At 42.5% G+C, this 12,920-nt stretch overlaps 2 protein-coding genes and 1 long non-coding RNA gene across 5 annotated transcripts in view; 2 read left to right on the top strand and 1 right to left on the bottom strand.

The window, feature by feature from the left end:
- LOC108434144 (von Willebrand factor A domain-containing protein 5A-like) overlaps positions 1-7,038 on the bottom strand; it is a 29,945-nt gene extending 22,907 nt beyond the window's left edge. For 2 of the 3 annotated variants that reach the window (XM_037540162.1, XM_037540163.1), the window contains exons 1-7: positions 6,954-7,038; positions 6,147-6,295; positions 4,085-4,136; positions 2,411-2,613; positions 716-944; positions 404-540; positions 197-311 (exon numbers count right to left, since the gene is read on the bottom strand). In XM_037540162.1, coding sequence (XP_037396059.1) covers positions 197-311; positions 404-540; positions 716-944; positions 2,411-2,613; positions 4,085-4,136; positions 6,147-6,212 — 802 coding nt within the window. In that variant the 5' untranslated portion in view covers positions 6,213-6,295; positions 6,954-7,038. The remainder of the gene's footprint in view (positions 1-196; positions 312-403; positions 541-715; positions 945-2,410; positions 2,614-4,084; positions 4,137-6,146; positions 6,296-6,953) is intronic. The other variant, XM_037540161.1, reaches the window with a different exon arrangement.
- Positions 7,039-7,495: 457 nt separating this feature from the next.
- LOC119263744 lies at positions 7,496-11,757 on the top strand. The gene is made up of 2 exons (XM_037540259.1): positions 7,496-8,025; positions 8,146-11,757. Exon 2 carries the CDS (start codon positions 9,944-9,946, stop codon positions 11,411-11,413), a length of 1,470 nt encoding a protein of 489 aa, XP_037396156.1. The 5' UTR covers positions 7,496-8,025; positions 8,146-9,943; the 3' UTR covers positions 11,414-11,757.
- Positions 11,758-11,834: 77 nt separating this feature from the next.
- On the top strand, positions 11,835-12,702 carry LOC119263680. The gene is made up of 2 exons (XR_005130455.1): positions 11,835-12,209; positions 12,330-12,702. It is a non-coding gene; the product is annotated as an uncharacterized LOC119263680 (long non-coding RNA).
- The last annotated feature ends 218 nt before the right edge of the window (positions 12,703-12,920 follow it).

Genomic DNA, 12,920 nt, shown 5'->3' on the forward strand with positions numbered 1-12,920 from the left:
AATGTTTAAAATATCTTTTTTGATTTCTCTTGAAGAGGAGTTGATAGCTTCTAGTTAACAATGCTATCTTCCCATCATTGCATGAAAGTGGAAAGAATAACTCATGGCAGGGCAGTGATCAAACTAGAGACTTCTTGTATTAAAGTGGACCATCATCACATAAAAACATTAAAAAGATGAGCTAAAAAACTCCTACCTTGTTTTGCATTAGGAAGTCCTGCCTCTACTATGGCAGTGGGCTGATGGGCATCCTTGTAATAAAGCAACATCTCCACATCCCTGTTGAACTTGTGTCCTGGAGAGAGACTCACCTGAGACAATCAGACAACCAGAGATGCTACGAAACATCTGCTCACCTAAATGGACGCCCTGGATTTTCCCTTTATTTTTAGTGCACACTCACCTTTGCCTGAGTCTGAGCTGTGTTGAGGTAGATCAGTGGCTCCAGAGAGCAGCTGGACACTACTCTAGAAACGGGGATGGACGAGGTGATGTGGATGCCAAGGGACAAAGTATAAGGCACCTTACATGTACAAGCAACTACCATCCAGGGCACAGGAGAGAGACAGAGAGAGAGAGAGAGAAGAGAGAGAGACGGATGAAAGCAACCACAATAAACATAAAGCAAACAGGGCTAGAAAAGTTAAAGAACAGAATGATTACAAAAAACTGGTCATAAAAAAAGTGCTAAAAGTTATAAAGCATTATAGCTTGCCGATGTTGGTGGATGCACATTGTGGGTTGAGCACAGATGGCAGACAGAAGCGCAGGCCATCATCTGCCTGCACAGCCAGCTCAATGACGTAAATGAGAGTCACAGCAGTGCTTTCTTTAGGAGGCAGGTTCCCCACAGCCAGTCGGAAGACACCTGGGCTTTCTTGGGTCTCCCCCCAAAAAAATGTCTGCTGTCCCGACCTTAAGGCATCGGCGTATATCTCCTGGACCTGACCAAGAGAGAGAAAATACTTCACATTTAAATGAGAATAACACTGTGACATTCTGATCCTAAGACCTAACTAATGTCTACAATTCCCCAGGTATGATCCTTCTTTGGCCACATGAACCATCACTGTGTGTGGGGTCAGTATAGATGCATCCACTTCCTGGCACATTCTTAACATGTCTAGCTGCTTTAACCTATTTAATTATTGCTCTGATAGGGGAAATAACAATTTTCAACTGTTCTATTTTCTCATAGCCATTTCCTGATTTGGGCAGCTCAACAACCTTGTCACACATCACGACTAAGATAATTTGGCCTGTGTGTCACCTCATAGCTATACCCCAGTGAAACAAGAAGTCATGGCTGACCATTTAAGTGTTCCCAATTGCTCAGGTGATCTTTCAGGTGAAATTTCTAGCGGTGCCAACAACTGTGGCAGAAATGGATTTGAGACAAATATTTCTGACATGATAAAAGTTTAATAAAAGTTTAACATGATAAAAGTTTTATCTTCTTTCAGTCATTGGAATTCAAATAGAGGGTAAATTTTTGATCATATTGTGAAAAAAGATCAAACGGATAATCAATAAAGGATTTTTACAGCCCACTTTTGCTCATATTTATCAGGGGTGCTAATATTTGTTGGGGCACTACACATGTCTGAGAATTCAGAAAATATCAATTTAGACTAGGGTTTCTCAACCTGTGGGCTTTGGACCACCAGTGGGCCGTGAAGCACCTTCTAGTGGTCCATGAGCCAGTGCTCATCGGGAGACTGTGCTCAGTCTTCGTAGTTTGATTCTCGACATCAGCAACCAGAGTTAAACTCAAACTGGTAAACTAATGACAAAGAAGCAGAGATCAAGTAAATTGTCATTATTATTATTGTTGATTGTGATGATGTTGATCCAAAACAACCACTGAGTAGAGAGGATTTATTTCAAAAGAGGTGCTAAAACCCTAAACTAAAGACACTCCAGACCAAACAGCATTTTCAGTGAAAACATGATGGGCTCCAAATCACAGTCCACATCTGCTTTTTCTGTTTTTCTCTTTTTTGACATTTCTATAAACATGTTTTTTTAACTACAAATGTAAGCAACTAAGAAAAAAATACTACTTAAAGAAGTCGGTTTTAGCTTTTTTGGGGCCTGCTATGCTTTACAGTTACAAACAGGTGGGCTTTGGGGTGGAAAATGTTTATAAAAACAAAAAAAGAAACATTAAAAGTAACTTTAATCACAGAGCCACACTAGACGTCACTGAGCTCTTCAGTACAACACAGTCTACTGCCAGTGTTTGTCTATGTTATGTCTAGTTTTATGCACCTGTTTGCAACAGGTCTGGATGAAATAGCCAATTCTACTAATTAGAAGAGGTGTTCACACACATTTAGCCATGTGGTGTATGTAACGGTCTTTACTGAGCTAATTATAGAGGTCTTAGTCTCTGAACTTTCACGCTCACCTTCTGTTTGTCATGCACCTCGGCCACCACCTCCTGGTCGGCGATCTTGGTGCTGAAGTGACAGAGAGCTGCTTCTGCAGGTAACGGTAACACGAACAGGGCCTCCACCGGAAGCTCCTCCTCATTCACGTACTGCAAGGTGGACGTTACTGTAGCAACATATCCCTTCACCTGCACCTCCACTTCCACACTCTTCAAGTGAACTTAGGGGAAAAGAGGAAGCAGAAATTAGGCTAAAAATGATAACGGGAGACAAAACAGCTTCGTCATGCATGTAAGCTTCCAAACCACAACCACCTTCAAAGAAAGCAACAAAGAAAATCAAGGAATTAAAGCTCATTTCACAATAACTATGTCTGAGCTACAGCATAGATACACTCTATACAGACAAAAGCACAGAGACACCTACATATCACACCTACAGGAGCTTTTATGGATCTCTTTCTAAATCCATAGGCATTAATATGGAGTTGGTCCCCTCTTTGCAGCTCTAACAGCTTCCACTCTTCTGGGAATCTTTCTACAAGATTTTGGAGTGTGTCAGCAGGAATTTCTGTCCATTTATCCAGAAATGCATTTCTTATGTCAGACACCTAAGAAATGATTTTGATTTCTGGCTCACAGTCTCCGTTCTAGTACATCCCAAAGGTGTTTGATGGGGTTGAGGTCAGGGCTCTGTGAGGGCCAGTCAGGTTCTTCTACACCAAACTCACCCAGCCATGCCTTTATGGAGCTGCTTTGTGCACTGGGGCTCAGTCATGTTGGAACACAAAAGGGTCCTCCCCAAAGCTGGGGTCAAAATGTCTTGGTGGTGAACAATTAAGATTTCCCTTTACTGGAACTAAGGGTTCTAGATCCCTGAAAACAACCCCATAGCCTTCCTCCACCAAAATTTCCAGCTGGCACAATGCAGTCAGGCAGGTCATGTTCTCCTGGCATTCGCCAAACTTAGACTGACAGATAGGGAATTAGTGATTTGTCATTCCAAAGAATGTGTTTATACTGCTCCAGAGTCCAGTGGCAGCGCTTTACGCCCACTCCATCCGACACTTGGCATTGTGCATTTTGATTGTAGGCTTGCGTGCAGCTGCTCGGCCATGGAAAACCATTTCGTGAACATGCAGCTCTTTTGCTGATGTTGCTTCCAGAGGCAGCTTGGTGCTCATTAGTAAGAGATTCTATAAAGATTTTATAAAAATCATTTTTATAGAGCAGATCACTGAAGAGACGCCATCTGTTTATAGTTTAGAGCCTTTATTTGTGGAAAAATGGGTCGACTTTTGATAAAGTGTGTTTTGGAACCACCGGTGGTCTCAAGGAGTTGAAAAGGTTAACAAATACATTTTTGGCCATTTTCATACATCACAAAAGTTTTTGTTGATTTATGCTGACCCATTTATGCTGAAGTTATGATAGGTATCTAAAATGCAAAAAAAAGTCTGATTACATTGCCAATGAGTTTACATACTATGTAATAAACCTAATGAGCTGTCTGTGCAGCAAAGAGTTAAATGACGAACATTCCAGATAAATGTAGAAATAAAGCAGATCAAGTTCAGAAATTAGTCTCAGATTAGCATCACATCTGAACATGTTCAAACTCCAGTAGACCTCAAATACTAATATAGTAAACAAAAGTGTACATAACAGTAATATGTGTTGAACAGGAAATACCTCGGTGGCCTTTCTTCATTATTAAGCCGCAGCTGTTGCTGTCTACGATAGCCTGTTGAGAAAAACCATCTGATTAACCGCATGTTACTAAAGACATATTGAGACCGCAGCCCCACAGCCAAGGCTGGGTATTCAGTACTTCTATAGTGCCAATCAAATTAATTCAATGTTACAAAATAGTATGGAAAAACTGCAGCACCTTTAACTTCCCATAAAACGTAGTCGCAGAAATAACCTCACCTTATATTAATTGTTTCTATGCACGTCATATCCTGTGTAAAATGTGTTTCTTAAATATGGCGGCACTCAAAAAAGCATTTACTCGTGTTCTCCGTGGCCAAAATCAAGCCAATATGTAACGTTACTGTCCGACCTCACATGTACAACTCAGAACATGTAAAACTTAAAGACAAAAGCTTGATTTTCTGTGGTGAAGTTGTCTGTTTGCTGTGAATTCCCATGCTAATGAGGCACTGCAGTCACTCACGGCAGTGAGACAGGTGGTTAGGGTGAATGAAATAATGGTTAAATGACATGTTTTCACATTTTTTACCCTTCTTTGGAGAGGTGAAGGTGGTCTGCAACCACACTGCGACCACACTGTTGTAAGCAATTCTGACTCTGTAAACAGAACTTACGTTGATCTAGAACGGACAGTCTCAAATCCAGCCGCTGTGAATGAGCTTGGCCCATCTTAAGCATTGGATTATGGAGAAAAAATAAAATAATAATAATAAAATAACATCCTTTTTAAAGGAAACTCCATCAATTTTCCAAGATTTACACCTAACTGAACTGTTACCATATAAACTAGATCATTCAGATTGGTTCGCTTTGTTCTACAGCAACTTGCAGTGTTGTTCACAGTGGTGATGATAGGAACCAGACGTCCACCTCTAAAAGCTTCCTCACAAAAGTTATTACAGGAAATGCTTATGAATACACTGCTTGTGTTAAAGTAATTCTGTGATAAAGTTTTGGTCTAAAATGTACTATAGTACAAATTTACTTTCATCTAGTCATGGGAGAGGAAAATCTGAGGGGTGCTGAGGCCCCGTTGAGACTTATGTTTTTTAGATTCACCATTATTTTTCCCATTATCAACACTGCATTAAAAAAAAAAAAAAAAACAACTCATGAAGGTTCACTGGTGGTGTGGGATACTAGCTAAATAAAACAGCAGTATATGCACTGTAGACATGGGGATCCCTGGTTCCCATCACCACCACTGTAAATAAATCAAGAGCCAGTAAGTTTCTCTGCAAATGAACCTCTGTACATCAAACCACTCTGAATGACTTTGTTTATATCACCGACTCTGAATTATACAGAAATTTTGAAAAATCGGTGGACGTCCCCTTTAAGTTAATGCCAGCAGACTGACTCTCAATATTTGAATATCGCTGCACTGCTAAAGCTAACTAGCTAACAAGAACAGCGTGGTGGTAAAAAGAATGTAAGCCATATTAATCCACTATCAGTAAGCTCGCTAAAGCCTGGCTTAAAGACGGTGGTTTTGGTTACATTCGCAGTTAAACATCTTGCTCTTGAAGCCGGTAAACAGTCAGAATGTCGTTCAAGATGTGTTCAAATGCGTCGGAGCAGAGGGCGTGCCGGCACATATGATGCGCGGCTATTCGGTACTTAGCGGTAAGAGTAAGAACGCGCTTAAGTAAAGGACCTTTATTAATGTAAAAGAAAGTTATCGTGATTTAAACTGTCTTCAAACACACTGTAATACCACGTTAAACATACCCATGTGCTTTCAAAGAGAGGATCGGTTTTATAGCATGTTTAGGTTTTTCGTGTAGACGTAGGGGTCATATAGGAAGACCGAAAGTGTATAATAGCTGCGCACTTAAGCGGCCGTATTAACCACGTTTAACTGAATGTATCATTTACCCTCAGCAAGTGTAGCTATGAACATAAAGGCTATTTAATAAGCTACTCCAGAAATCACTTCACAAGTTCACAGAACAAAAGGAAACAATACAATTACACTCTTTTCGTTGTCACCAAGTGAGGTATACTTTATAATGAAGTAAATACTGGAATTTCTTACATATTCTGGCCTATGGCGACGTGCCTGGCTTCTGGCTTGTTGTGGTTGAGAACATGTACACCCCATCTCTTCAGCAGCTGGATCTGTCGGTTTTGACCGCTACTTCTTCCCTTGTTGACATGTAAGGGGGCGGTCCTGCCAGACCCTCACTGGGAATTCAGCCAAAAGTATGGAGAGATGGGAAGAGCAAGCAACAAAAACGTCTTAGCCTTATTACAATTAAATAACAACTCAGGTAGAAATGCCTTCTAAATAATGAAATAAAAGAAGCTGGATTTTTATTTTTTATTTTTTTGCTTTGTGGATCCTTTAGACAGGCTATATTATAAAGTGAGTCAGTCTTGAATTTGATAAAAGGGTTAGTATCATGGAAAACCTTTTTTTATGTACTTTGATGTAGTAAGTAAACTTTTGTTCACATTGCAAAACATATCATTCATCCCTCAGTCCGTACAGTCCATATAAAGAACCTAACCTGGCAAAAGAGCTTGTTTTCACCAATTTTTGATGAATGAATATCAATTCATTTACATGTATCCCCCTACAGTACTGATGTTATAAGGAGAGTTTAGCTGGGCTGCCCTTTGAATTAGTCACAATACAGGACAAATCAGCCAATCAGGACAAAGCTCATTAACATACAGGGCGCAGCAACAAAAATAGCCTGTTTAATTCTATGGGGTGAAGACAGGTTGGAAAATGGACAGGTAAAAAATGAATGAGGACTATTTTTGGGATATAAAACCACACAGATGGCAAGTGGACCTCAGAATAAAAATAAAATGTATAGACATGCAGGATACGCACCCTTAACAGCTGTAAGCAAGGATACATCGGTGCCACAGGAAGAAGTTTACAATAGGGTGGACAGGTTGAACCCAGTGATTTTATTGGGTTGGCTGAACAGGACCTGTGATACTGGGTCAAGGCCTCTGTCATGTGATCCACACAGAGCATGAGAGCAAAACAAAAGTACTGTATATCAATAAAATCCTTTATTCATATGCTTCCTAATGTAGGAAAAACAATGTTTGCCACCTCTTTAAGTGAAATGAACAACACCAGCGTTAAGGCTGTGACCAGCATTTTGGATGGGAATTAAATAAATGTTTCTGTACTTAAGTAGCTTTTTTCGTGTATCTGTACTTTAGTAAAGTTTTTCTTTTTCTTTGGGTTTATGTGTGTATAAAAAGATAACATGTCAAAACAAAAGAAGTGTGAGGTAAGAACACCAATCAGGACACAGTGTTAGACGGGTCAAAAAAAAGGTGTTATTTTTCTTGATTTATCTTTAAAATACATGTTGGATTTATGTTTGTGTGTATTGATATGTTTTAGTGTTTGGTTTTACTTAAATTTTTCGTGTGGTGTGCTGTGCTGTGTAATTTTGGGTGTTTTTGATTTCTTTTGGGGCCGTCTGATTATCTCCACCTGAACCTAATAACTGTCTCTTTAATCAGCCTATCAGCGTGGAAAGAGAGCGCGGGTGCTCGGGGACTCTTATTTTAAAAGCGGACTTTTACAGGAGGGGAGAGAGATCCGGGGAAGGAGATCCGGGGAAGGAGATCCGGGGAAGGATTGGTGGCACAGGTGTGCTGCGGGTGTGGATGGTGCAGCAGAGGCGGAAGCAGCCGGGAGCGTGGCTAGAACGCCAGCAGGATTCGGCACAGCATTACCCGGCAGTAGGGGCTTGGTCCGAGTGGCGTGTGAGTGCAGCGGCTGGCAGCAGATTCAGGAGGAACTGCTGGAGTGTGTGCATGCGGTGACGTCAGCGGCGGCTCAAAGGGAATGCTGGATAGAAGACCGAGGGTCATCCTATACACCACAGGCGTGTTGCTGCAATTTCTGGGTAGTGGTTTCGATCACTACCCGGAACTGTGTGAGTACGAGCAGCTGTTTTACAGGTGGTGTATATTTTAAGGAACCAGGAGTGCTGGACTGCCATTGCTTTTATTAATTAACTCTAAATACTGACTACACTCGGAAACCCTCTCCGTAGCCACTAGGCTAATTTAAACCCAAGCTTGAGTACACAAAGGACATATTACTGGTCAGTCTTTTCTTTTATTTTGTCCTAGAGCGGCGTGGTGAGACTCAAGGGAGCCGTGTCTACATTCCCCTGGTCGTTATGGACTTCTTTTATTGAAACAGTGAACCGGACTTTCCTTTCTTTTAGTTCCTGTGTATTCTTGGTTCCCCTTTGTGTTTTTTTTTGGTTTATTTGGTATTATTCTTTTGTTTTGCGTTTTTGTTTATTTATTTTCCTGTTTTGCTTTCGTTCCCATTAATCTACTGCAACGACCTAGCTTTTAGTGTGTATATATTTGCTCAAAGTATAAAATAAAACATTGCTTGTTTGAGTATGCTGTCTCCTGTTGGGATCACTGGCTCATACTCTGTTCCCTCCCAAACGAATTTATTATTTCTTTACTAGTGTGGGTGAGTCGTGTGGAGTTTGGGTTAGATTGGGTTCTGGTTGTACATCTTTCTCTATCTCAATGGTTCCTAGGAGTAGTAAATTTTAATAGTAGGTTTTAAGTGTTCTAGATTGTTTTAAAATTCTATTCCTAGGGGCTATGTGATATGTTGGAAGTCCCTGGTTATTTTAGGAATACATACATGGTTTAACACTACCTTATATTTAACTAACCCACGCGACACCCGCCCCTTTTCTGGCATAGTCGGCAGGATTGGGAGTGAAAGAGTGCCAGTTTTCCCAAAGGATAACAGAAAAAAAAAAAAAAATAATTTTCATAATGATGATGCTGGTGTTTCCAGGTGCCCCTTGGGTACCTAAGTTTAAAGGACCTGATGGTGATTTTATGTACTCTGATTGGAAAGAACAGGTACAAGGTTTGTTGGAGGTACAAGATCTTACAGAACCTAGGAAGGTGCAGATTTTAATGGGTGCTCTATCGGGAGAAGCAAAGCGAGAAGTAAATGTGTTAGAATCTGGGGATAGAGATACAGCAGTGAATTTTCAAACACTTGGATAACTTGTATGCAGCTGAAGTACCACTTCCTGTCCTAAGAACACAATTCTTTAGTTGTAGACAGAGGCCAGGTGAGACTTTTAAAGCTTTTGTGTTACGATTGAGGGAACTTTTCTGCAGACTGCGGAGGCGAAACCCGGAGGGAGCCCTCACTGAAACACAGTTGAAAGACCAGCTGTTGTTGGGGCTAGAAGATGGACCGTTCAGACGGGCTTTGCAGACTTTTGCTCGGAGAATGCCTGCAGGGACCTTCGCAGACCTACACCAAGAAGCCTTACTATTGGAAACCGAATATGGGCCCAACAGGTATGATACGTCATGTTCAGTGATCCGTGAGACCAGTGCATCTCATTCTTGTCCACAACGGGCGGATTGGAGGGCGGAGCTGAAACAAGAGTTGCTGCAAGAAATGTGTGGTCAAATGCGCGAGTTGACCCAAGAGGTAATCAAAGAGCTGAAACCTCTGTGGTGTGAACCCAGCCCGAATGTTCCGTCTACTAGGGCTACTACCAGCCGAAACCGGGATCCGACACAACCAAATCAATGGGATGCTGATGGTAAGCCTATTTGTCGTCGTTGCAAGAAACCTGGACATTTTGCTAGGAACTGCAGGGGAACTGCTGTTGTAGGGCCGCATTTAAACTAAATTGCCCTGCTACAGAGGTCCAAGCAGTGGGGCCCTTGGCTGAGACAGACCATCATAGGACCACAGAGACTTTTATTGGAAATTGCCCTATAGTAGAAATTCTGGTGGAAAATGTAAAATGTACAGGACTTTTAGATACTGGTTCTCAGGTTACCCTGATGCAACACCAAATGCTGAAGAAGTATTTCCCTCAGTATCAGATGGGTAGAGCCCCTATTTTAACACTAAAAGCTGCTAATGGACTTGAAATACCCTATGTTGGCTATGCTGTTCTGAACTTCGAAGTCGCTGGAGTTCAGATCCCAGAATGGGGTGTTGTGATCGTTAAAGATGAGTGTTCTACTTACCCAATGATTATTGGCATGAATGTCCTGTCTGCATGCTGGAATGATCTCTTCCAGGAACGAGAGCAGCTGAGGTGGAAAGGAACCTCCCCCAGGAATGACAAACTGTGGCAGCAAACACTTGCGACCTGCCAACGGATTGCTGCCCAAGAGCAGCGAGATGGCTTTGTGGGTCATGTCTGGTCTGCTAGCCGACGTAGGATCTGTGTTCCCCCAGAAAGTGAAATGATCGTGTGGGGACGTGTTCGGGTGAACAGGAGGGGCCAAGAATACTGTGGCCTAGTGGAGCCAGTGCTGGATGGAGGTGCTTTGACTGTGGCACGGACAGTAGCGAGGGTAAAGTATGGACGAATCCCTGTCCGCCTGTGTAATGTTCACCCGTATCCTATGTTTATAGGAAAGTTTCAGAAGCTGGGCAAACTGTATGAAGTGCAACAATCTGATGTCCATGGACAATATGATCTCCAGCTGGACGTTAAGTCAGAAGGCGTGGTGGAAGTGAGTGTAATCGAGACTGTTCCTGTGGGGAAGGGTACCCCCACATTTGAGGTGAGCCAGTTTGCTACCCGTTCGGATCTAACAGATCAGCAGCAGGTTGAATTAGGTCACTTACTTCAAAAGTGGACTAGTGTGTTTGCTCAGAACGAGGAAGACTTTGGATGCACCGATGCTATCCATCATAGCATACCTACAGGTGGGGCCCTTCCTATTAGAGAGAGGTTCCGACCTCTACCCCCTAAGATGTACCAAGAGATGCGAACATTGCTTGCCGATATGCTGAACAGTGGGGTAATTTCTGAGAGTTCTAGCCCTTGGGCTGCCCCAGTCGTGATGGTCAGGAAAAAGGATGGAAATTGGCGATTTTGTGTAGATTACAGAAAATTGAATTCTGTCACTCTTAAGGATGCTTTTCCCATGCCCAGGATTGAAGAGACCTTGACTACCTTAACCCAAGCACAGTGGTTTAGCACTCTTGACCTGGCTAGTGGCTATTGGCAGGTGGGTGTACATCCAGATGATCAACCAAAGACTGCATTTGCTACACCATTAGGATTATTCCAGTTCCATAGGAATGCCTTAAAACAGTGTTTGTCTAAGCCCAGTGGTCCTAAACAGAGCCAGCAGGAGGAAAGGGAAACGGGGGCTGACGGCGGGTTTATTCCCTATAGTGTTTGGACTGCAACCCCGAATGTACCTGATGAGGTTTCGGCCAATGTTCCTGTTCGCCGTTCCACTCGTGCTAATTTTGGACAGAGACCGGTACGTTATAGAGAGAATTCTTAATTATAGCAGGGACTGCTTATGTTTTAGCGTGGGGGGGTGTTAGACGGGTCAAAAAAAGTGTTATTTTTCTTGATTTATCTTTAAAATACTTGTTGGATTTATGTTTGTGTGTATTGATATGTTTTAGTGTTTGGTTTTACTTAAATTTTTCATGTGCTGTGTAATTTTGGGTGTTTTTGATTTCTTTTGGGGCCATCTGATTATCTCCACCTGAACCTAATAACTGTCTCTTTAATCAGCCTATCAGCGTGGAAAGAGCGCGGGTGCTCGGGGACTCTTATTTTAAAAGCGGACTTTTACAGGAGGGGAGAGAGATCCGGGGAAGGAGATCCGGGGAAGGAGATCCGGGGAAGGAGATCCGGGGAAGGAGATCCGGGGAAGGAGATCCGGGGAAGGAGATCCGGGGAAGGAGATCCGGGGAAGGAGATCCGGGGAAGGAGATCCGGGGAAGGAGATCCGGGGAAGGAGATCCGGGGAAGGAGATCCGGGGAAGGATTGGTGGCACAGGTGTGCTGCGGGTGTGGATGGTGCAGCAGAGGCGGAAGCAGCCGGGAGCGTGGCTAGAACGCCAGCAGGATTCGGCACAGCATTACCCGGCAGTAGGGGCTTGGTCCGAGTGGCGTGTGAGTGCAGCGGCTGGCAGCAGATTCAGGAGGAACTGCTGGAGTGTGTGCATGCGGTGACGTCAGCGGCGGCTCAAAGGGAATGCTGGATAGAAGACCGAGGGTCATCCTATACACCACAGGCGTGTTGCTGCAATTTCTGGGTAGTGGTTTCGATCACTACCCGGAACTGTGTGAGTACGAGCAGCTGTTTTACAGGTGGTGTATATTTTAAGGAACCAGGAGTGCTGGACTGCCATTGCTTTTATTAATTAACTCTAAATACTGACTACACTCGGAAACCCTCTCCGTAGCCACTAGGCTAATTTAAACCCAAGCTTGAGTACACAAAGGACATATTACTGGTCAGTCTTTTCTTTTATTTTGTCCTAGAGCGGCGTGGTGAGACTCAAGGGAGCCGTGTCTACATTCCCCTGGTCGTTATGGACTTCTTTTATTGAAACAGTGAACCGGACTTTCCTTTCTTTTAGTTCCTGTGTATTCTTGGTTCCCCTTTGTGTTTTTTTTTTTGGTTTATTTGGTATTATTCTTTTGTTTTGCGTTTTTGTTTATTTATTTTCCTGTTTTGCTTTCGTTCCCATTAATCTACTGCAACGACCTAGCTTTTAGTGTGTATATATTTGCTCAAAGTATAAAATAAAACATTGCTTGTTTGAGTATGCTGTCTCCTGTTGGGATCACTGGCTCATACTCTGTTCCCTCCCAAACGAATTTATTATTTCTTTACTAGTGTGGGTGAGTCGTGTGGAGTTTGGGTTAGATTGGGTTCTGGTTGTACATCTTTCTCTATCTCAATGGTTCCTAGGAGTAGTAAATTTTAATAGTAGGTTTTAAGTGTTCTAGATTGTTTTAAAATTCTATTCCTAGGGGCTATGTGATATGTT

This window comes from Pygocentrus nattereri, chromosome 7 (genome assembly GCF_015220715.1).
Source record: "Pygocentrus nattereri isolate fPygNat1 chromosome 7, fPygNat1.pri, whole genome shotgun sequence".
NCBI lineage: Eukaryota > Metazoa > Chordata > Actinopteri > Characiformes > Serrasalmidae > Pygocentrus > Pygocentrus nattereri.

Coding starts and splice junctions, on each gene's coding strand:
- LOC119263744 (XM_037540259.1), top strand. CDS start 9,944: ATGCAACACCAAATGCTGAAGAAGTATTTCCCTCAGTATCAGATGGGT.